The 23,808-nt window shown below is 41.7% G+C and overlaps 1 protein-coding gene across 1 annotated transcript; it reads right to left on the bottom strand.

Moving 5' to 3' along the window:
• Positions 1–244: 244 nt before the first annotated feature.
• Positions 245–21,914, bottom strand: trarg1a (trafficking regulator of GLUT4 (SLC2A4) 1a; the record flags this gene model as incomplete). The annotated part of the gene is made up of 3 exons (XM_084065052.1): positions 245–2,589; positions 3,415–3,541; positions 21,492–21,914. The coding sequence occupies 3 exons, from the start codon at positions 21,912–21,914 to the stop codon at positions 2,579–2,581; spliced, it is 561 nt and encodes a 186-aa protein (XP_083921178.1). The 3' UTR covers positions 245–2,578.
• Positions 21,915–23,808: the final 1,894 nt, after the last annotated feature.

Below are 23,808 nucleotides of genomic sequence, written 5' to 3'. Positions count from 1 at the left end.
CTGACAGATGGTGATATTCTAGCTCCAAATCTCACTTTAGTCACATGCTTGCTATCAACTTGACTGCAGACAACATCAAAAGCCAAACAACAATGCATGGACCATGCATGTTAACCTTTATTCCAGGCATGCAAAAATATACTCAACAAAGAGAGGGAAAAGTGGCATATACATTTTTTCAGAAGAGGAAATTAGACAGTAACATTTAGATTGAATGTTTCAACAGTTTTACTGACAGCAATGCTTAGACAAGGCAATTCACCCTGGAACAGAAGGGTTGTGTTGAGATTTAGAGTAACACTTAAGCAGTAGCCTTCGGTTTGTAGACCAGCTTAGTTCCATGAGCACAATTAACCTGGGCTTTGTTTTTCTAAGATATATGCAGATGTTGCCATTTCATTAATCATAAATTATGAAATATCTTTCATAATTTATTAAGGAGTAGACTTGAAACTCTTTGATTGCTGTTAGCAAGCTTGGATTGAGGGAATCAGACTTGGAATGGAATAGGCTAAATGCTATTTTGTTACTGTCCTATACTGTAATAATATACTATATTGCTATTGATTGCCCTTTAACTTGATACATATATGGTCTTAATTTTTTTAACTTGCCAAAGGTAGTCTCAAAAACAATGTTGTTTGGAATTGTCATAATTATCTTATATAACTAAATTCTGTTCAAACCAAGTCTGATGAATGTCATCTGTAACCAGGTGTGAATGTTCTTTTTCTCTCTATTCCACAAACTAAAAACGATGTGCCCTTTAGAAATCCACACTAGTGAAATAAAACGGTGCTGAATAAATGGTCAAAGTTTTCACTTTTAGAAAACTTGTCAGAATTATTCCGGATCCTTATAAAAGTAAAAAAGGAAAACAAAAACAGCATGTACACTTAATAAAAAGTTGTGCTACAATGGTCTTACAAGTTCTTGTCCTGTGTAATTGCAGAATAAAGCTGTAGTTTGTCAATATAACAGTCCTGTGACTTCATAGAAAAGTAGGCCTATGTGACATTATTACAGACAATCCATCGTGCTTACAGAGATGCTCTAATTGCTGCCATTCACTCAGTCAAACTCTAAAGGCAAAGTTAATTGTTACAGTGATTGTTACAGTGATAAATAAAATAAATAATGATAAGTTCTGTTTGGCCCACAGCATGCCTAGATATTGCATATATTATTTTCTTATATAAATACAAGTACAGTAATACTAATACACAGTGGAGGATACAATTATGTAGGTCAGGGGTAAGGACTTTGTACTATAAAAGGCATTCAGTGAAACAACTGACATATAACAGTCCAATTATTATGATTATGATTTGGGGGTGGTAGGGTATAGGGTACTAAGACTTGGTATGTACTGTAAGATAGAGCTTGAAGATGTAAGATGGACAAGAATGGAAAGGTGCAGGGCCCAAACTGAAGGCTGATTTTATACTTTGTCGCACATTCGTATATACGTTGTTTTTGTCGAGTGACACTTGTTGAAATGGGTCATGTGACGAAGTATAAATGAAGCCTGACACTGGCCAGAAATATTTGGGATACAGTATGTGGTAGGAATCAGAGGATAAGGGAGGGAGGGCATGCGCCTCATTACATCAGACCCCTCCCAGTACAAGGCAAGGCTCCAGAGATTTGGGACAAGTAAAGAGAAAGATATTGGCCAGTGTTTAGGATTGCTGGACCACCCCACATTATGCAGATCAAATCTTTTCGCTTCCATTGTTTCACCATGTGCCTCTATGACAGACCCACCTAGATGGTCCTCATTCCCAAATAAAAACACTGGTTATCTACTTTCAGCATGCTGTTGGTCTCTTTTTTTTCTTTTTTTGTCCAAAAATTATACAAAATAAACACAAATCCCCAAAACATCCAAAATGTATTCCCAGTCCCGTTCACAAACCCCTAATAATCCAAGTGCTGACAAAGCAGCCATTGTGATTCTATCAATCCGGCACCACTCAACATACAAACCTTTTATAAAATGTGCATCTGTCTTCATTTATACTGCAAATATCTGTATTTCTATATGCTTTGAATGCAAGAAGGTCAACAAAGAATATACGGTATAAGAGGATTATAATGCAACTTGTCCAAAGTTTGTAGTCTAAACCCAGAGCCCATTTTGAAAGTTACCACTTTATTCCTTTGTTTTCCTCTTCATCTTCATTTTGTCTTCATATACAATCTTTACCTCTTCATATTCAGAAGTCCATCATTCCAGCGAGAGACATTTGTCCTCTTTACCAAACACAGCTTACTTTTTAAGTTTTATATCAGGTTTTTTCATTGTCAAGCAAATGTTACTGGATTCTAATGCATGCATCTCTGGATACTTTTTTTGTTTGTTTGTTTGATTGATTAATTCATTAAGTTGCTACAGTACATATTTTTTGACTGCTATATTTTTTTGCTTAGGTGGTGTCTTTGTGTAGTTACAATGTGGTATAGTTAGGATATTTTTTTTTTTGGTACTGGAATGGACACAATGTATTTATATTATTTAGGTTTTCTTGTGCATCCATGGTTTGGCTTGCACTGCCCTTTATTTTCCGGTGTACGGTCACTGGGCCACTGTGGAAGAGAGGTGGTGATAGGTATTATGAGAGAGAGAGGGAGAGGGAGGGAGAAAGAGAGAGAGAGAGAGAAGGTTAAACTAACAATCCTGTCCAGTATTTTGACTGATGTAATTATTGTAGGACTTAGAGCAGCAGGGGCATCACTCCCCTAGTGACACAGTCCACCTGCTACAGTAGCTGCAGTGCTTAATCAACACACACACACACACACACACACACACGCACACGCACACGCACACACACACAGACCTTGTAAATCTGCTGAGTTGGAACACACTTTTCATTCTGTGATGGTGTCATATATCACTCCAGCAATGTGATATATGTAATGCATTACTTTTTGTTGTAGACTTGTAGTAAAAGTTGCAGGAATATGTTTCATACTGACTGGAAACATAATACATGTTCTCAAGCACAGGTCCTGTTTGTAGCTCATTTGCCATGATGGATATGAAGACTACTAAACAGAGACCATTATTAAAATAATTGAAATTTTAATGTTTTAATTAGACAGTGCTGTGCCTTTACAAACATTTGCCATGCACATCTGGTCGGCCATTTAAATACATCTCGACTTAACATTTCATCATTTCCTTTGGATTCAGCCAACTTTAACCCTGGTCCCTGGCGTCCCAACTGTGAGCATGCCAAAACAGACAGGGGGGGAAAATATCAAAAACCTTTTGAAAATAACAGCTCTACAAACTCACAACGCGCCACAACGCATTGTGAGCTTGGGACAGTTGTTATTTTCAAAAGAAATAACTGAGGTTAACTGGTTAATAAATGTTTGACGTGCGTTAGTGTGTATTTTGTATACCTGAGACAGAGACGAACACAACGATGGCGACGATGCCCAGGATGATGGAAACAACAGCAAGCAGACGAGCCAGTCGACCCAGCCTCCTGGCTCCATCCACATCCCCCGACTGCAGACTGTTTCTGGACTGGAGAGAGCGCACGCACGTACGCACGCACACACACACACACACACACACACACACACACACACACACACACACACACACACACACACACACACACACACACACACACACACACACACACACACACACACACACACACACAAATGAACTGAGTGAGTTATGTTTTATATATTAGGCTGTTCCTTTCACCTACATTCATACCATAGAGGAACTTAAACTAAGCGCAATTGCAAACCAGTTTAGATCTAAATCCTGACTTTTACCTCGTTGAGCTCAGTTACATACACTGTATGTTCAGTGCGATACAGCATCGTAATTAAGCGACCAACAAAAGCCAGCAGAGTGACTGATATTGCAATCCTATGTGGCCATTATTATTTTTTCATTGACTGAGGATGCTGTAGTCCAGAATGGGGCGGGCTTTTACATATTTATTTTGCAAAAAATATATATTTAGAAAATAATACTAATAATGTCCTTTACAACACTGGTTAACCATAATGAAAGTGTATGAATGCACTATTAGCCTACATTTTGTCTCAGAAATTCTCAGATTGGAACATTCATATCTTTGTTAAAAAGGAGGGTATTAAAACAATGTGGGCATTATATAAAGGGGTTATAGTGTCCTTTCTCACAGCCTCTGGTAAAAAAAAAAAAAAAAAGGTTGGAGAGTCTTAGTCACTTCAATGTTTGAGAGTGAGTGACTTTGAAAAAGTTGGATTTACTGACCTGATCAAAGACTTTACTGCACAGACATCAAGGGCATACCGTTATTCTAACTGTTGCCAGTCATGTACAGTACTGTTAAACGGTGTTGGTCATCTCTCTCTCCACCTCTCTCTCTTTCTCTCTTTTTCATTCTCTCTCTCTCTCTCTCTCTCTCTCTCTCTCTCTCTCTATCTCTCTCTAAAATGGAATCAAATATGATTTCCTCATTAATGTGTTGTATGTGACTGCTGCTCAAGCTTGAGGTTTTGAGCGCTGGCAACATGCTCTGCACTTGATATACTGTATGTGCTTCTTTCAGATATACAAAAACGTCTCTGTTCCTATTCATGGCCTTCATTGGCTTAGTCAGGGATGGTGTATGTGCCTGATATTGTATCTGATATTTCCTCTACAAATATGTAAAAATGTCAGTGAAACACATTCATTATTGTTCTGTGAAGCTAAGAGATAAGATAAGATAGTACCTTTATTTATCCCTCAAGGGAAATACAGTCACCAAAGACAGTGCAGACGTTAAAATACAGATTACAGGGCAAGAAGTACAAAAGTACTGTAGATACAGCCTGATTGAAATACATCACAGTCAAAGCAACAAACACCATCAGTGCGTTGGCAAAAAACATAAATAGGAATATGCAACATACAATATACAACACTATACACCCTCAGCAGTACTAGTGCAAGACACAGGAAAAACAAGAGAATGCACAGTAAGCAAGCATGTCTAATAGTGTCCTTACCGTACTGAACGGCTTGTTTGTTGTTTCCGAACAATTAGTCTACTGAGCAAGGTGAGCGACCATTGTGTGCCTCATTATACATCTTCATAGCTAGCGGCACAAAGGATTGTCTAAGTCTATTGGTTGTCCCCGCGGGGAAGATGAATCTATCATTACCCCTGCTGCTAAACCTTCCCACAATCTCCAAGTGAAGGGGATTTAAGTGGTTGTCCATAATAGTGTCCAGCTTCCTCGCTATATGGACCATCACCACCTCCTCCACCCAGGCCAGGGTAGCCCCCACGTGGGAGCTAGCTGTTCACGTTGCTCGTGTCCCTGGCATTAATGTCCCTGGCATTATTGCCCCCCAGCATGCAATCGAACGGACTGATAGAACATCTGCAGAAACCTTTTACACACACTGCCTCCTCAGTGTGGTACAATCGGTGGTACGACCGGTGTAGAACAATCTACACCGGCCCTTGCTGTAGAGGGCATCAGAGTTGTCAGTCCAGTCCAATTGTTTGGACTGGACTGACAAGAACTGGAGGGGCCCTCTTGCTCCTGCGATAATCCACAACCATCTCCTTGGTCTTCACCTCGCTCCACCTCACGAAGTCCCCCACCACATTGTCGTGTTTTCACCTGTGATGCAGCTGACGATTTCCGACAAATTCATCCAGGAACTTCTGGAGGTGACAGGTTTAATAGTTGTAACGGAAGTCAGAGGTGTAGACGGGGAACAGGAAGGGTAACAGCACAGTACCCTGGGGAGCACCCGTGTTGCTCACTAACACAACAAACCGACATCCCTTCATTGTCCCGTACTGCGGTCTACCTGTGAGGTAGTCCGTAAATCCATGCCACTGTACCGCTAACAGGTGTGTCTGCATGGCGTTGAAACCCCTAGAGAAGTCAAAGAACATGATTCTGACTCAAATAGCCAAGAAGAACTCTATATTCAACTAAAGAAATAGCCAAGAAGAAGCAAGCAGATAGAACTCTATAATCAGCTAGAGAAATAGAAATAGTGATAATAGCGACAACAGCTACTTATCATTATTCTGCATTCTGCATACCACGTTTTTGTTCCCCATCAGACATTGAAGATTTGAGTGACTATTTCACCCCTAAAACCAGCACCTAAGCTAATCTTCATAACAATCTTATAGCTCAAATATACACAGTAAAATCATCAGTGTTATTTTAATTCACAAGGGTCCATTTAGTTCCATTTGGAAGCATTTTTCTGTATAGGTCAAGGAAGCACAAATTGCAATTTAATCATAAAAATAAAACAATTCCATTACACCAAAAATATTAAATTGAAATAGATAGCTGTAGAACGGCAGCAGGAGAGGGGAGAGGGGGAGTTACGTGGTTTGACGGACAGTTTGAGGATCCAATGGAGTTGGGAGGCTTTGTCAGAGGCGCTTTTTAATACTTTTCATTGGTTCAAAAAATGTTTTACACAGACGTAAAGGGTGTTCAATAGCGTTGATTAATGAAAAAAAAAGAAGCTGAAAATGTAGTTAGCTGGTTCTCATTGGACAGCGACGATGAGTTTCTTTTTGCCATGAGCCACCATGTGTTCACACCCACTTCCATTACAGGGCAGCCCCCTAAACCACCAATGTGATATGTTACCTCCTTAGCTATTTTTGAGTATTAGCCCAAGAACAAAGACCAACAATAACTTGGTTCACCCATAAATTACCCAGAGAAGGTTCCCTCCAAGAAACAGGATGCTGAGGCTCTCTGGTGGCGCGCTCACTGAGTGTTTGTCTTTGAAATATTTATCAGGTAGGTTCCATTAATCGGTGAAGCAGCTTTAAAAGGGAAATCAAACAAATCATTCACTTGTAGAATATTCCAAACATGCCATAGTATTCCTTCTTTTTTTTTCAAATACATTTTACAGTAAGATGCAGTAGTTTTTCTTTTTGATTTAATCTATTAATATGTTTATTGCTTAAAAGGTGCCCAGTCCATATGGGAGGAATAATCCATGACTATTGATATAGTTAATGAAAAATAATGCATGATACAGAGGCAAATCCCCCTCCCCCCTCCCCTGGTGTGAAGCATGGGGGGTGGGTGGGGGGTGGAGAGATGCGGTTGCCTCCACAGAGTGCATAATTATTTTATAACCGCACTGCTCGGAGTTCATTATCCCCCTACCATAGCCACTTTCAAACAATTTAAAATAATAATAAAGTATTTACAATCTGTAAGTACTGTATAGTCTTTATTCATATTTTGGATGATATGGTGTTCTTTAAATACTGTATAAACTTTACATCTTCATCAACCTTGGAATAAACACTACCTAGTAGCCTTAGGAGCTGTATGAGCACAATCTGTGTCAATCAGTACTAATCTTTTACACACAAATGTATATCACCGTGTTTTATGTGCAGTGCATAAATGTTGCTCTTCGGGTCACCTGTGAATCTGCCCATCTCGACATGAACTTTAACATTCATTTATTCCATGCTGTGTTGACACTGATGGACAGATGTGACATGCAAAGCCTATTGGATTGAGGAGATGAATGCAGCGATGTGAAGGGGTTGTATGTCAACTTAATGCTGTATGTATATCGCTTTATGCCTCCTTCATAGAAGGAGGCAGGATGATATGTAACATGTGTGCATGTGTGTGGGGCGCATGCCGCATGACGGATGGTGGTGAACCCTAAATCTAGTGTGTTGCTGCTTTCCTGACTGAGATTCCCCGAAAGATAAATCACACACAAATGGCAATCCCTTCCCATTAGCTTTGGTTCCTCCTTAAACTCCTTAGTGGTCCCCGGAGGTGCACACAGCTACAGACTAGAAAACAGATCAATAGCATGCAACAGATTTCTAGTTAAAATGCATTATGTTTCATAACAACAAACTGTCTGTATGGTTTTGGATTTACTGTAAAGCTGTAATGATAGTGAATAAAACATTATTTTAACCCATTAAGACCTGAGGCCGATTCTACAAATGCCTTCTAAATCAATATCTCTCAAACAGCGGCACGAAGCTCGAGGCTCTACAAGCTTTTTTAATAGCCAACGCTAAAATCTAAAATGACACATATGCTTTCCCGGTTTTAGCCAATCTGTATGCTAGCGGTTCTAATCCCAGGTAAGACATGAAAGTTATGATTGCAGCTTAATACTTCAAACATTTCTGCATCATTACTGTAAAAGGCAAGTGTAAATAGAGAGAAATAGGTTGACATGATAATGTGCTGTATTCAAACCCAGTACATGGTACTGTCTGTGGTAGAGCCCACAAAGTCCCTATGAAGCAATCATTTACTTTATTAGACTATGAGCATTAATAGATGAACAGTGCACTATTGTGTATCGTGTAAATGTCCATAGTACTGAACTCATTCCCACTCACCTCACCAACATATAATGAATAATTTTAGGACACAGTTATAAAGTGCTTTTAGGGCCACTTTTCAACTCCTACTGTGACTCCCGCACTCTCTTCACTTGAAATTAATTAATTAATTAATTAATTAATTAATTAAATAAAGTATAATTACAAGTGACGAAGCCTTTGTCCCATGATAGTCTGCCCATGGTGTTCTCTGACTCGTGTGTAAAATGGTGCCCTTTTAAAACAGAATTGTGCAAAATCAAACTTTGAATAATCTCTCACTCATCTCCACATTCCTCAAGCATGGATTAGGATAGAGTTTAGGACAGATATTTGATGACAGTGAGTTCCATTGTATTTGTTTTTCCACTGATGCAATGGTTTAGAAAAGTCCATTGTATTTGTTTTTCCACTGATGCAATGGTTTAGAAAAGTGACATTTCTCAGAAAGAATATGTAAGTACTGTATAAGTATCATCTTTACAAGGGAACCACTGTAAACATCAGGCCAATATACATATACCCATGAATGCCCTTTGGTTGTCAACTGAGTTGATTCTTTCCTTTTCAAAACTTTATACTTATAAATCAAAAAGTAAAAGTACAATTGTAAAAGTAAATCAAGCACTAACCTTCCCATAGTTTTTTTTCCACGCTGAAACAGCAGCAGTGAAATAAATGCATGGGGAGAACGGCCCAGCAGTGTTTCATAGCTTAATTTATCATGACAGCCATTTTATGCTTATTGTATATGCTTCCTCATTAATATTCAAATGAATAGGTTTATGAGCACAAGAAGAGGAATAAAATCAATGTTCTCAGCTACCATCTTACCAACCGAGCGAGAAGCATAATTCTTAACACAGGAAAATGCCAAGATGATCAAATAAAATGATTGGTTGAGCTTTTATTTCCATAGCTTATGCAGTATTAGGTGTATGGCTGCCACATTTTTTATTCAGAACATATAATCTGACATTTTATGTGTGTGTGTGTGCACACTTTTGCCTACTTGCAGGGGCATCACGGCCATTCACTGTGTGTACGATGCGATACCCTCACTCTCACAGATCCGTGATTTCATACCCCCCACTTTTGAAAAAAATTAAATAAATTGATAATAAATCGGTAAAATCAGGCAAAAATAAGAATTAAATAACTTAACCCTAAAACCGAAATAAAGTAACCAAAACACGAAAAAAGTAACAAAATCCGCCCAAAAAACGCAACATTTTGAAAATACAGAATTTGTTTACATTTGACAGTCACAAATGTTTTTCACGCTTTTTCAAAAATAGCAGATCTACAAGCTCATAGCGCGGCACTCGCTGCCGCGCTATGAGCTTGTATATCTGCTATTTTTGAATAGCCAAAGTGTAAAGTAAGGGGTATAGTCCACCGAAAGTCCACCCCCCCCACCTTCTGAGAGCCTGTGACGTCCCTGCCTACTTGTCTTTGCTCTTGCAATGCAGTTGTTGCCTCAGTAGCCTATAGGATAGGATTACACTTCTACCACTGCAGTGATAAAGAATCGTCCCCGACCCCACCCTCTCACTCCCATGAGCCTCTCTGTCTCCAGGCTGTCTCCAGTAAAGACCCTACAATGCACTTGGGAAAAACCTGCACAGATGCCCTAATCCCATGGTGATGCAGTAGGAGTTTCTCCCAGACAAACAAAACAAAAATGAGTGCATGTAAATCATCATGATTAAAAACATGAAAATGATAGTCAGAATGTAATTGTTTTAACCCAAACAAGCACTTGTATATAAAATGTTTGGCCTAAAACCTGACTTTGGCTTTCAGAGAGTATTTAGTCTTGATGATACTGTAATTAAGAATTAGAAAACTAATGACATTTTGTTGGAGGAAATGTGTGGGCTGTTTTAAAGCAGCTGTTCAGTATGACATCTCGACATCTTGACATCCTGTCAAGATGTCGAGAAGCCATATACTGTGCTGTGTATAGACGGATTTCCGCGCGACGTCATCACAGAGCAGAATGCGCAATCTGCGCATGCTCGGGGGAAACAAATTGTTGCGCCGTTCACTCTGTTGTTATGTTCGGGAGTTAGATAGTCATAATTCTGCTATTATAGGCATAATAGGCATAATGCTGCTATTATATACAAACAGATCCAACTTCCAACAAATCATTTTTATTGAGTAAACAAGGTATTACAAACTGCATAATTTAATCTACTTTCATTAAACCCGGTGAAGATCATTTCTTTTATGAATGGACATTTGACCAGAGCTGCTGCGGGTAATGGCGCCCTCTATAGGCTTACCCCTCCTCTGCGCGGTCATATCCTCTCAATGTTTACAAACATGAAACCCGTCTATAATAAATACATTCTATAGCTCATTGAACAAAAACTGAAGCAAGATAGAGCCTCTATTGTATGAATTTACAGAAATGCCATTGAACCCCATTGTACTGTACACTATACATTATACACCTACACAACTGAAAGTGATAGCGACATGAGCATATCTGTAAAAAGCATATTGTCCAGTTATCAGTTTGAATGGTGTTTTGAGCTCACCAGTTAACCAAGGTGTACTGTACATACAGAGGTCATCTGAACCTCATCAACCTGAATACAATTATGCCTGATCAGGGTTGGTGGTTAATCGATTCATTGATACATACAACATTTTAAAAATGTATTTACTTTTTTTTTTTTTTTACGCGCTTCTCGATTATTTGAGAAGCACGCTTTATATTGTAATCGATAGAATAATCGCTAAGAAAATAATCAATAGTTGCCGCGCTAAATTACTTATGGAAGATTGTATGGGCTGTAAAAGACACTATAGTGTGTGTGGTAAATAGTCTGCTTTTCACAGTCCGTCTCCACAACAAGCTGCTCAATGGTGTCCATTATGTCTGACATAAAGCTGTGAAGGAGAGCTTTCACTTCTCTAACCCTCTCTCTCTCTCTACAACTAAAGTGGAAACTCCCTTGTGACAAAATAAACGTGCGTGCGTGCGTTGACACGTCAGAATGGACAGTAGTATTGTAAACAGTATACAAGACACTTTCATGGTAACAGGCTACATCTTCCCATTCAGAAGACAAATATCACCAGGCTTAGCTTTCCCTGAAAATCAATAATGTCATTAATCAATCCAAGCGGAGGTCCCTCCCACTCATACACACACGCGCGCGCACGAGCGCGAGCACCTACGCATGCACGCAGACATACGCATTACACACACACACACACACACACACACACACACACACACACGCATGCACACACACAGTCACACACAGTCCTCATTATCCGATAACACATCACCCAAGCTATTCAGAGGTGAGATCTTGCTTTTCAACTGCTGTGGTTTATAGCTTATACATTCATAAAAGCACGTCTTATATTTGGTGGTTTTGGTGCATGGGGATTTAATATCAATGACAGCATGAGGGTATTTTTCTAAGGAGATGTGGTCTAACAGGGAAGTGTTGTTGAAAGGGCCTCCCATCGATTTAAGGTGCTGATGTGGCTTTTCTCTGTGATGTGATTCCAGATCAATATGAGCTTTGCCAGGGCACTCATCTTACCATACCCTCGCACTGCAGTAGTTGAACTGAGAACATCCACTGTGTGTGTGTGTGTGTGTGTGTGTGTGTGTGTGTGTGTGTGTGTGTGTGTGTGTGTGTGTGTGTGTGTGTGTGTGTGCGTGTGCGTGAGCGTGCGTACGTGTTTGAGAGCGAGCGAGAGAGAGAGAGAGAATCCTAATAAAGTCATGACATCTGAGACAGATTATTTGACATAATAATATGCTCTAAGGTGATTGATTGACAGAAAATGTATCCACCCTGGACATTTATTTTTTATCTGTTTACTAAAGAGCTGGAGAAACGGGGAGATCCTTGTTACTGAGCAAACACTCTGCATAGCAATGATTGCCATGGGATATAGAGCTATTTAACACTTAATAAAAATGAAATCACTCACTTCCTTTAAGGATTTTCAATATAACTGTTTCGGCAAGAGCATTACAAAGTACATAATTGTGCACTTTATTAACACTATAGGCGGCTGCAGTTATGAAAAAAAAGCACCTCACCCAAAACAAATTGCAACAAAACGTTTTCCAACTGTTTCTTGCAGTATTAGGTGTCCTTAATAACATGAGCACTGGAAAGGTGTTATTTTCAAGATGGCGTCCAAGATGGCCAAAAAAACTTTAAAATAACCTAATTCCTTCATTATTTATTCTAGACAAGTACTTTTTGTGTTTTACCCTATGTTTTGGGGGCCTAGAAATCCACTGGAATTGTCCAAATTGCAGAGATACAATTAGATAATTGTGAAATCCAATATTTTGTTTGTGACTCTATTAAAACCCTCTGAAATGGTCACCCGTTTCAAGTTAACTAAACTAATTATGCAATAAACTAGTTATATATTTTTTTTACTGGAACAAGGCTTCAAGATATCCTTAAAACACAAGTCACAATTTTCATTTTTGTCAATTTTGTCATTCAGAGAAAGAGAATATTGTCAGTTGATATAGTATTGCATGCAATATTGAAAGGTTTTGGATAGCTCTGTGGATCAAATGTGAATCAAAGTGTCATATTGTAGACACAAGATTTTGAAAAACAATAAATAGATTTTTGAAGAACTTTTTAACACATTAGGAAGGCAATCAGTGTGAGTGAGTAAAGAGGGGTGGGGGTGGCTACGGAGGTTAGTGAAGAGCTGTCAAAACCCATGTCTCTACTGGGGGCCTAGGGGCAGAGGGGGGTATGGGGGGTAGGGTTGTGTGAGGAGGTAAAAGGGGGTCTGGTGTAGAGTTTAGAGGGCCTAGGGTTCCCCTCAGGTGGGTGGAGGGGAGTATGGGGAGTGGGGGTCACTGGATTGCTCCCTGGGCACTTGGAGCACAGAAGAGCAAAGTTATAGGAGCCAAGGAGACCCTGAGCTTCTCCTCTCCCCCTTGTCCGAGGTGCAAAACCTCCAACAGTTGGCTCAGACATGTTAAAGCTATAGTGGGGCACTTGGGAGCTCAGGACGAGTGCTCACAGGCAGTTAAAGAGAATGGGGCTTGTCGGCCCCTGTGGTGGTAGTTCTAAGACCTCCACGTTGTGCATCGCGATAGCCAAATTCCAATATTCAAGTGTCCATCATCAAGTCCTCCACTCCCGCCTTAGCCCTGCCTCCGAAGGAGGAGGTGAGGAGGACGTAATTTTTAAGTGACAGCAATTATGACGTGTCACACAGTTGGATTGCTGGACTATTCCGGAGCTTGGAGGGTTGTCATGTGAGGAGGAGAAATTATACGCCACCGCGCATTTCAACAAAGACAGTTCCGCAAACGATACATGAAAGATACACTTGTATCTTGCCATATTTCACTCCAAGTGGCTTAGGGAGCCTGCGCTCACCTGGTTCTCAGCAACTCCAAAAGCAAATTAGCATTTGGAATGCAAACAATTTCTAAGTCACGCTGGAGGACGGAGTGAGGAGGAGGCAGAAATTAAGATTATGCGTTAGGCTGAGAGGAGTGTCCCTATGTCGCCTGGCTCACTGGATAGTCCCACTGGTCCCAAGTGGACCTCCATGCTGGCTCCTATGCCCGAGATGGGCACTCGTGAGTGGCCATAGTTAGTGAGGACTGAGGAGGGACCCCCCATAGTGGTGGTTGTAAGACCTCCATGTGGTGCATGACTGTGTGTCAGGCAGACAGGGGTGTCCCTATGTCGGACTGGCTCACAGGAGAGTCGGTGTCTGGTTGGTGGCTGACCATTAATATTCCCAGGGGCCCCCAGTGACTTATCATTATGGCTCAGAGCGTCCTTTCCCCTCTCCAGAACAAAAAAGATAGTCTGACCATTAGGTGTATACAGAAAGCAATGCTTGTTTGTTGGATAGCAGCAGGGACACAGCGTGGAGGTCGGTTAGATCGGGATTCTATGGGAGACTGGAGCCCAGGGCGTCATGGGCTGTCTCCTATGCCTTCTTGATGTTAAAATTATGCCCATATATGGGCCTGCCCCCGTTTGTGCCCATACTGTATATGGAGCTGACTGATTTGTTTGTGCCTGATGCCATGACGACATATTGAGGTTAGACAACACACTCCATATTTGAGTGTTACTGCATTGGGACCTCCTTATGGTTATGGCTGAGTCATAGTGACATGAGCAAGCCAATTTAAAAGTAGGACACTCTAAATGTATTTTATAGTTTACTCTAAATCAACTAAATGTATTGAATAATATAAATACAATATCTACAGATTAATTATGAAAATTTGAATTAATGGCGGCTGTCACTTGAATGACAGCATGTTGTCAAAATGCCATTGTTATGCCTCTAATATTCAGTCATGACTAGCTCGTCCTGCCCATATAATGCACTATGTACAACTCTTGAACACTGCCGTCAACTTAAAGTGGAACTGAACATACCATATACCTTAGCCTAAACTTGAATGAAACTCAATCATGTGACTTTTTTCTAAAATGTGTGAAATTCATCCAATTAATCAAAGGCTTCTTTTAAGTGCTTTGCTGATGCAATAAAACACTCAATTAATGTGTCATTAATTCATTAAAGTTATGTGGATACAATGCCACTTTCTTCATTCTCATTCTGTTAACATATTAAAGACTTTGAATAAGAGTGCATTAGTCTATAAGTGTAGACTCAGCACTGTTTTGCTGAAGCTGCTTTGATTTGTCCTATTCATCCACTGTGGCTTGATAATGTAATTACTACCAGACTTCCTATAAGAAATGTTAGATGTGTCTGTATTCTTCAATCTGAACAGTGTTCCATGGGATTATGTAGTAACAGCGTAACACTTATTACTCCAATACCCAGATTCTGTCTTATCAAAGGTTTTGTTGGAATAATTGGGTACGGAGTTCACGTCCAATCATGGATGCAGTATTAGATTTTCTATTAAGTAATTTATCTACAGTATGCATGCTGCATGCAGACGCACACACGCATGCGCGAGCGCACCGTCCCACACACAGTGGGCACGAGAAAACCCATCTATCCAGCTGTAGACTTGCTTGCCCATATTTCACAGGCAAATCTGCAGAGCGAGCAATAACAGTCCTGCAGTTTTGGCTTTCCCATTACTGGGATAGGTCAGTCTGGGCAATAAAAGCCCTTAACCCAGTTTATACCACTCCACATAATTGCCTTCCCATCTTCTTTGCCAGCCACAAGCCTTCACCATAACAGGACCACAATGGAAACAAGAAATCAAGGCTTTCTTTGTGTTATCTTTTTAGCATTGCTTGCTTAATTGTACTGTTTGCAAACTGCTAATAAAGTATTCAATCAATCAATCAAAACAAAACATCACACGCAGTGTATCTGTCATAGCTCTGAGGCCTCCTTATTCCTCTGGCAGTCGGCTGAAAGTTGTTTTTTAGGGGGAGCTGGTGCTAGAAATGACAGTGGATGACAATGATGATGAAGATGATAGCAGACAGTGCACCACTTTGCCAGTGCAAAAACTGCTGACTCTCCTTAGTGGCCAAGTGGGACTTAAGCACATTCAACATAATTTGTGTTTGCTTGTTTTTTGGTGGATTTGAAAGGAATGAAGTATAAATATTTCATTTGAGGGTTCGTTTTTTTTGTTGCTATCACTGACATGGACATGGTTGCACTCAGCTAGTAGATTCAAAAGGAATTGTTATGCACATCCATGTATGTCGCTGGTTCAGGACAAGAAATAAGCATGTGTAAGAATAAAAGAAGTCTGCATAGTGCAAACGCTTTGCACATGCAGTAGCCTGCGCTGACTTCTTTTATTCTTACATGCACTCTGATAGTATCATCATCAGAGGACTTGAGACAGCAGTGATCATTGACCTTTTCTTTCATTCAGACTTGCCAAAACAATCCAGTTTATTGAATGGCAAAGCACATAACCAACATAAATCTGTGACTGTCTGGAGCAGACACACCCACCACTACTACCCTTCTGTACCCCCACTTTGTGGTCCAATCTGGACCACCTGGTGCATAGTATAGTTCAAACAAGTGATGCCCTCCACTGATGTATCCCTGACTCTCACCCACTCACTTTGATCAGACCTAACACAGGGATTGATTCTGTTCTGCTCTAGTCCAGCAATAGGAAGTACTTCCTAGCCATTTGCTGTGTCTCACACTCCTATCTGCTCTTGTAGCCTCTGCACGGTTCTGATCCCTTCTGCTAAATATGTTTCCCCTGCAGTGGGGGGATGTCAGTGACTCAGTGACTTGTACCCAGCAAACTGCTGCAATGTGACCTCTGGAAAACATTAAATTGACTTCTCTCGCCTTCTATTGAGTTAGTGGCCAGCTCTGGTTTCTCCCTCTCTCTCTCTCTCTCTTGCTCTGTTGTAACACACACAGGCGCACGCACACGCACGCACGCACGCACGCACGCACGCACGCACGCACGCACGCACGCACGCACGCACATGCACACACGCGCACACACACACACACACACACACACACACACACACACACACACACACACACACACACACACACACACACACACACACACACACACACACACACACACACACACACACACACACACACACACACACACACACACACACACACACACACACACACACACACACACACACACACACACACCAACAGACCGTCATTGGTAAGAGGCTGATGGGAAAGTAACTGGGTCAAGATGATGGCTCAGTAAAGTAATACCTGTCTCAGTTTATTATTTGATATTCCCATGGCATGTAGTTCCCATTATAGAGATATTACAGAACAAATAACTTCACGGCACTGCACTCTTTTCATCGCACCTCTTAAGTTTAAGTGTACAGTAGGATGTCATGTAGTATGGTCCAAATTTAATTAATTAATGAAATATTATTTTTGTGGGAATAAAGGTCAGTCAAGGTGGGCGACAATTATTCCTGAGCGCTGTGGGAAACCCTGCTATTTGTGTTTAGATGACCTGCCATGAGCATTTCCCATCATTTTCTACTGTATTACCTCATTGCGCCATCATTTGTTGGTCCAAATTAATTGCAAAGATGAATCAGATAATTGAAAAACAATTGGGGTAGTAATTGAATGTGAAACTAATTGTTAATTGCAACCCCTGCATTGTGTGAGCAGCTTGATGGACTAATGCCATGATCATGGAATCAGTCTTCTACCACGGTATGCCTCATCAGGGGAATGAATCGCAAAGTAACATCTCATTTGCAGGGAAAATGAGTCTGACTGGATTTTGAGCAATTATAGTACTCCAGTAGTCAACGTCTTTCACTGTATACTGTATGGTCAGTACTAAACAAAGCAACACTACAACAACATTACTTATTTGTTTTAACTATCTTCTACTGGTGATCATGGTGAAGCAAATCTGTAGTACAGCTACTGTATATGCTACACAATGTCAACAGTAGCATCATAGCAAACTGTCTGTGCAAATTTCCATCTCACATCACTGATGTAACGGAGGGATTTGCAGGAGTTGTGCATCAGCATTGTCAGCATCCTGGAACCATTTCTGGGGAGATGAATGAAACGTCAATACAACTAAACAAATAAAGTCAGAAGCTTTGACAAGATGGATTTGGTTTTGGTTTTGAATGGCAGCAATTGAGCTGTGATCACCCGAAGCCGGAGGCCAAGGAAAGTTTATACTTTGCACGACGACTACTGCATTTTGTTAAGTCGAAGCCTGTGGAAGGACTGAGCTGGGGCCTTATCATACCCTCTTGTGCGTGCGTGCGTGCGTGCGAGCGTGCCTGTGTGCAAGCGTGCCTGCCTGCGTGCCTGCGTGCAAGCGTGCGTGCAAGCCTGAGAGAGCTCCAAAGTTTGTCCCTTGCTGGATCGTTCCATTTCCATCAACACCCAGAACGATAACACCACGGCTCCTGTTCCAACCGACCAACCAATCTTGGAGTGGTCCTAGATTGTCAGCTGTCCTTCAAGGCACAAATTGCAGCGATCACTCGATCCTCTATTTGTACAGTACAACATCCGAACGATCAGACCCTTCCTCAAGGGAGTCTGTCCAGCTCATTATCTCCACGCTTAATGACTATTGGAACTCCCTCCTTACTGGTCTGCTGACTTGCTCACTCAAAACCCATCAACTGATCCAGAATGTCATGGCACCCCTTGTCTCCAACCTCCCATATTTTCCCTTCATTGGCTTCCAGTTGAAGCCATATCCAATTCAAAACATTGGTGATAACCTACAAGGCAATCAAGGGCATGGCACCCCCTTACCTTCAGGATATGATACACCCCTACACCCCTTACCGCTCACTTATATCAGCTAACAGGACGTCTGCCCTTGCCTTCCCCAACGACACCCTGGCAACACTCCAAGCGTCCTAGACTCTTCTCCCTTCTGGCTCTCAAGCTGTGGAATGACCTCCCCCCTCAGTCACGACTGCAGACTCACTTCCCCATTTTCCTTCGTAGTCTGAAAACTCAACTCTTCAGACTCTATCTCAGCCCAGCACACCTGAGTTCTTCTATGATTTCTTGTTTCCTATTTTCCATAGATGCGAGTTGGTTACTTGTTCATATAATGTATGTTATTTAGATAGAAATATACTGTTTGCATGTCCACAAATGCTTGTATGTTGTTTAGAAAGATAGATTATGTATGGCCGGGCAGAAGCAGGACAAGATGTCTGATATTGCACTTTGTAAGTCGCGCTGGACAAGAGTGTCTGCTAAATGCTTAAAATGTTAATTGCCAACTTGGATATAAAGTCCTGTCCAGACCAGTCCTATCGAATCTCACTTTTTGACATGTTTTTAGTCAATGATCTCAGACATCTGGTGACATTTTTGTTCATGCTCTTATGTTGCAAGTATGCTGAGGTGTTATTACTGTGGTGTTACTTGTGGTGACCACACTGTGGACGATTCATTTGAATGGTCCATTATGGCTTGATGGGAATATTTAACTGGTTTTGTTTGAGCTGTCAATCTCCCTGGGCCTTGGTGTCTTGTTTGAGAGGGTGACATTCCCGCTTCAACCCCATCCTCTAGCTAGGACTTAGTCAGAGCCTCTTGAAAGATACGTGTTGGATAATATGGCTGCTGCAGCCCTCTCCGGCTATATACGCTGATGTGATATCTAACTGATAACCAGTACAATCCTCAGTGTTAATGTACAGTAACTCTGAGGAGCCTATGGGTATTTTTTTCCATCCCCAGAATGACATTAACATTGAGGATTTTACTGGGGTTACCAGCTGTCACAATTCATGCACGCACACACACACACACGCACACGCGCACGCGCACGCACACACACACACACACACACACACACACACACACACACACACACACACACACACACACACACACACACACACACACACACACACACACACACAGTTTGAATGAATAATGCATATAACATCTTTGTTTTATTGGCCATCTGTCAGTCCAATAAGTTTCATATGACCAGAATGTGTTGATGGATACTGATAGCTCTTTTATTTATAGGACATGTAGGCCTCCACACTAGTGCTGTCCCCTCATAGTTGTTTAATTGACAATCATGGTCTTAGTTGACCAAGATTTTGTTACCTATGTTGTTTTTCATGCTTTTTTCCATGCAGATCACTTAAAAAAAACTTTAATTCTGCCAGTCTTTAACTGTCAATAGCCATCACCCAATGTGATATCAACATTAGAGCATTTAATTCAATTTAAGTAAATGTAAAAGCTGTAGCCTTAATTGAATGCACATTGTTCATGAGTGATTGGAAATTGGTTTTGAAATGTTTAACGATAATGATTAGAAATGAGTTATTATTATGAGTTATACTATAGTGTACTCCACAATAGTGCCCAGTTCTCCCCTCAAAAATTGTGCACAGTTCTCCCTAAAACAGTGCCCAGTTTTCCCCAAAGAAAACATAAGACCGGTTTTCTCAACTGCCCACTTCTCCTGTTTGGACCAATTCCCATTAGGGTTCTATACAAGATTGGCAAGGCTTATTTAATTACAAAGGCCTGTATACTTTGCTGTGGTAGTCTGTTCCACAGCTCAGCTGGTCCATCGGTCCTGTCGGCTATGCACCAGTGAGCCTTGGTCATTTATTGTGAAGCAGGGACTGTAGTGCCAATGCACTGCATGGCACCGGAGGAGAGGTTGCATGTTGCTTACGCTGCACTATTATTCCTCAATGAGTCAGTTAGACCAGGAGAGCAGGTTACATAATTTAGTTGGACATGGTTAAAGCTGCAATCCATAACTTCCATTTCCTATACCCAGGATTCGAACCCGGGTCTCCCATGTGGGATACCAAACTTCTAGTACGGCTCTTTCAAGAGGGAATCCTCACTTGGCCCGGGGGAGATTATTCCTATGTGAGGTTGACGCAGTACCAGGGGTCTGCATTTCTCAATGGAAGACGGCCCTCCAACCACTGCAGACATGTAGTTATGTAGACTATTAGCATAACCTGCTTCACCATACAGATGGTTAGTCATTAAAAATAAGACTCAGACTGCAGCTTTAATCAAGCTCAAAAAGAAAGGCAATATCTGAATTGTTGTTAGGTTTAGATTAGGCGGGGGGGAGAAATGCAATGCAGGCTACTAGTCTAACTGCAGGACATCCCGGGCCATTGGTTGAATTAACTGATTGCTATGTCTACCCTAGAAGCAGCTGATGTTGCAGGTGATAGCCTTTCATAGAACTACCGTTCATTGGTGCAATGCTTTGGATGCCTGGTGCTTTTCAACCCAGCAGTGCAAATCAAACGGATGTGGAGGTAAATGAAATACAGTGGTGATCAACATGTGGGTCGGGACCCCCAGGGGGGTCCCCACATGATTTTGAGGGGGTCCTCAGATGACAGTGAAGTGACAATTTGTGAAAATAGCCGATCTACAAGCTCACAGACGTGAGGCGTGGTGAGCTTGTAGATCTGCCATTTTCACAACATTTATCTGTAGAACCATAAATGTAATGCCTCAACTCCTACATTCCAAGTGCTTATCGGGGTGGGGGGTCCCCAGTTCAAATATGATTATTTTCACTGCCAGAAAAGGTTGAGAACCACTGAATTACAACACAGTGCACTTTCCCCCCCAAAGACACTTAAGACTTACCATAATGGAATAGACCAAAGCCACGATGCTGACGGGCCAGGCCGGGCAGAAGCAGGACAAGATGACCAGGATCAGATAGTCCTTGGGCTTCGGGGTCTCCTGGACCCCCGCGGAGGACCCCCTGCGGCTCAGGCTGGCCCTGGACGGGGACAGCGGCGCGGCGGCCAGGTGGCCGGCGGAGCCTGACCTCAGGGGCACGCTGTGGCCGTTCTGGTCGCCGTCGGACTGACCCTGCTGGCCCTTGTTGTCGCCGCTCACGTTGAGTGTGAAGGACGAGGACATTTTCATGCCGTTGCCGCCGGGCTGCTCGGTGGTCACGGACAGAAGTTTCTCCGTCTCGTGGGAGTCGGGAGGCTGCGCGCCTCCTCCGCTCTCTCCTCCTAGGTTGGATTTCTCAAACTCAGTGTCTGTGTTGATGGCCATTTTTTTTTTCAAGGTAAATTATGAACCGTTAAAATGAAATCTCTTCCCCTCGCGTTATGAATTATTATCACAGACAGGACACTCTCACTTAATTTCCCATAATTGAAATACCCTTATTCTTAAACACTATATCCTACGATCAATGTAGGCTGCGTTTGATTAATAGGAGGCTAATTATAATATCATTAATCATTTATCATTAATATAATATTAATGATAACTAAAATGTAGATTACCTGAAAGGGGGGACTAAACCTCAAGTGCAATGGAACAAGACAAAACAAAAAATCAGAGCGTAAACAAATTGAAAGCGGAAAGCTTCTTCCACATGTTCCTCCTGTTGGATGAAGAATGGTTCCTTCAGCACAGATCTATCCGCAGGGGCTCAGAACAGACCAGATCAGATATCTGCCCTCCTCTCCATCCACAGTCCACAGCAGTAGCGCGCCAAGCAAGGAACAATTCACCTGACTCTCCCACCGCTTTGTACCATTCCTCACTAGTTGACTTTCCCCCTTAAAACTCCAAAGAACGATGAAAGGTCTTCTCGCAGATCAGTCTCCAGCCGGAGATAAGAAGTGAATGAATGTCCCCTCTGCCCTGTATAGTTCGTTCCGCAACGGGCTGTAGTGAAGCCTGAGCCTCTATACTCCTCAGCACTCTGCAGCAACAGAGCCGGACTGATGGGCGCAACTTGGAACCAGTGTTGCCAGATTGTGCGAGAGGAATAAGCAAACCTGGTTTTATAGGAAAACAAGCCCAAAAGAAGCAAGTCAAGCAACTTATTAGGCCACATGACATGAGCACTTTAAAACCTATATGTATACAAATCTGGTATGCGGGACCCCCCTGGCACAAAACATTTTCAGATGGGGGCGTTAGGGACAAATAAATATTAAGTTGGGGAAATATTGCCACTGGTTTAAATTACAATTAAAACATTTGGAAACAAGCCCACACAAGCAACTGCACTTTATAAACAAACCCCAAACAACCGTAGCCCACAACTACCGATATTCAACAAGCAACTTTGCAGAAAAAGAAGTCCAAAGTGGCTTGTAATAAGCGGACATGGCAACACTGCTTGGAACGGGGCAGTGCGGCGCGCATCGCCCCCCCTCCCCTCCCCTCCCCTCCCCATCACACACCCTCCTCCATGCACCCCGCCCCCCTTTCCTCTCCTCACAACATCAGCACCAGGCAGGCAGCAGCTCATGCATGGAAGCCAGTTGCTGGGGAGTGCCCTGGTGGTTATTACAGTGCATCATTATATAACTGCAATGTCTATCTGCTTCCATTCCTGCGTGGTGTGTTGCATGCATGTCTATCAGTGCTGCCCTGTCATTTAAAATAACACAGAAACGTTGCTATATGATAATACCAGAATGGCATTTGTTTTGCTCATGCAGGGCTCATTATGTTAGCCATGTAAACCAAGTGTATATTGCTGATGCAGGGTTATCAAATGTTTTGCTGGATAAACAAGCTCCTTAATAGCTACCCCCAAACAGCAAGTTCAATTTTATGTGCAGGCGAGATGGTTGAGAAGTTAAGCATTAAAAACCTTGTTATTTATACAGTGCTGCTACAGTATACATGCAGTTCTGTTCTGTCCGTTGTGGGTCATAGGATCAAACACAAAACAAAAGGTAGAAACATTGTTCATTACAGCGGGCAGTTGGGTTTCAGCAAAGCATATATGACCTAAATTGTCATTGTCAGAATGACTTGCCAAAGTATATAGCCTACCATGATTGATTGATATATACATAGATAGACTAGACAGCAAGGGTATAGCGACATGAAAACTATGAGTCAAAAGAACAAACCACCATCAACAATGAACGAGGTATACACTCTATCCCTGCACTATGCAGAAACAAAATATACACAA

The sequence above is a fragment of the Gymnoscopelus microlampas genome (assembly GCF_963454915.1).
Source record: "Gymnoscopelus microlampas genome assembly, chromosome: 8".
Taxonomy (NCBI): domain Eukaryota; kingdom Metazoa; phylum Chordata; class Actinopteri; order Myctophiformes; family Myctophidae; genus Gymnoscopelus; species Gymnoscopelus microlampas.
The sequence above is the reverse complement of the archived record's forward strand: the minus strand, read 5'-3'. Positions and strand labels throughout refer to the sequence as shown.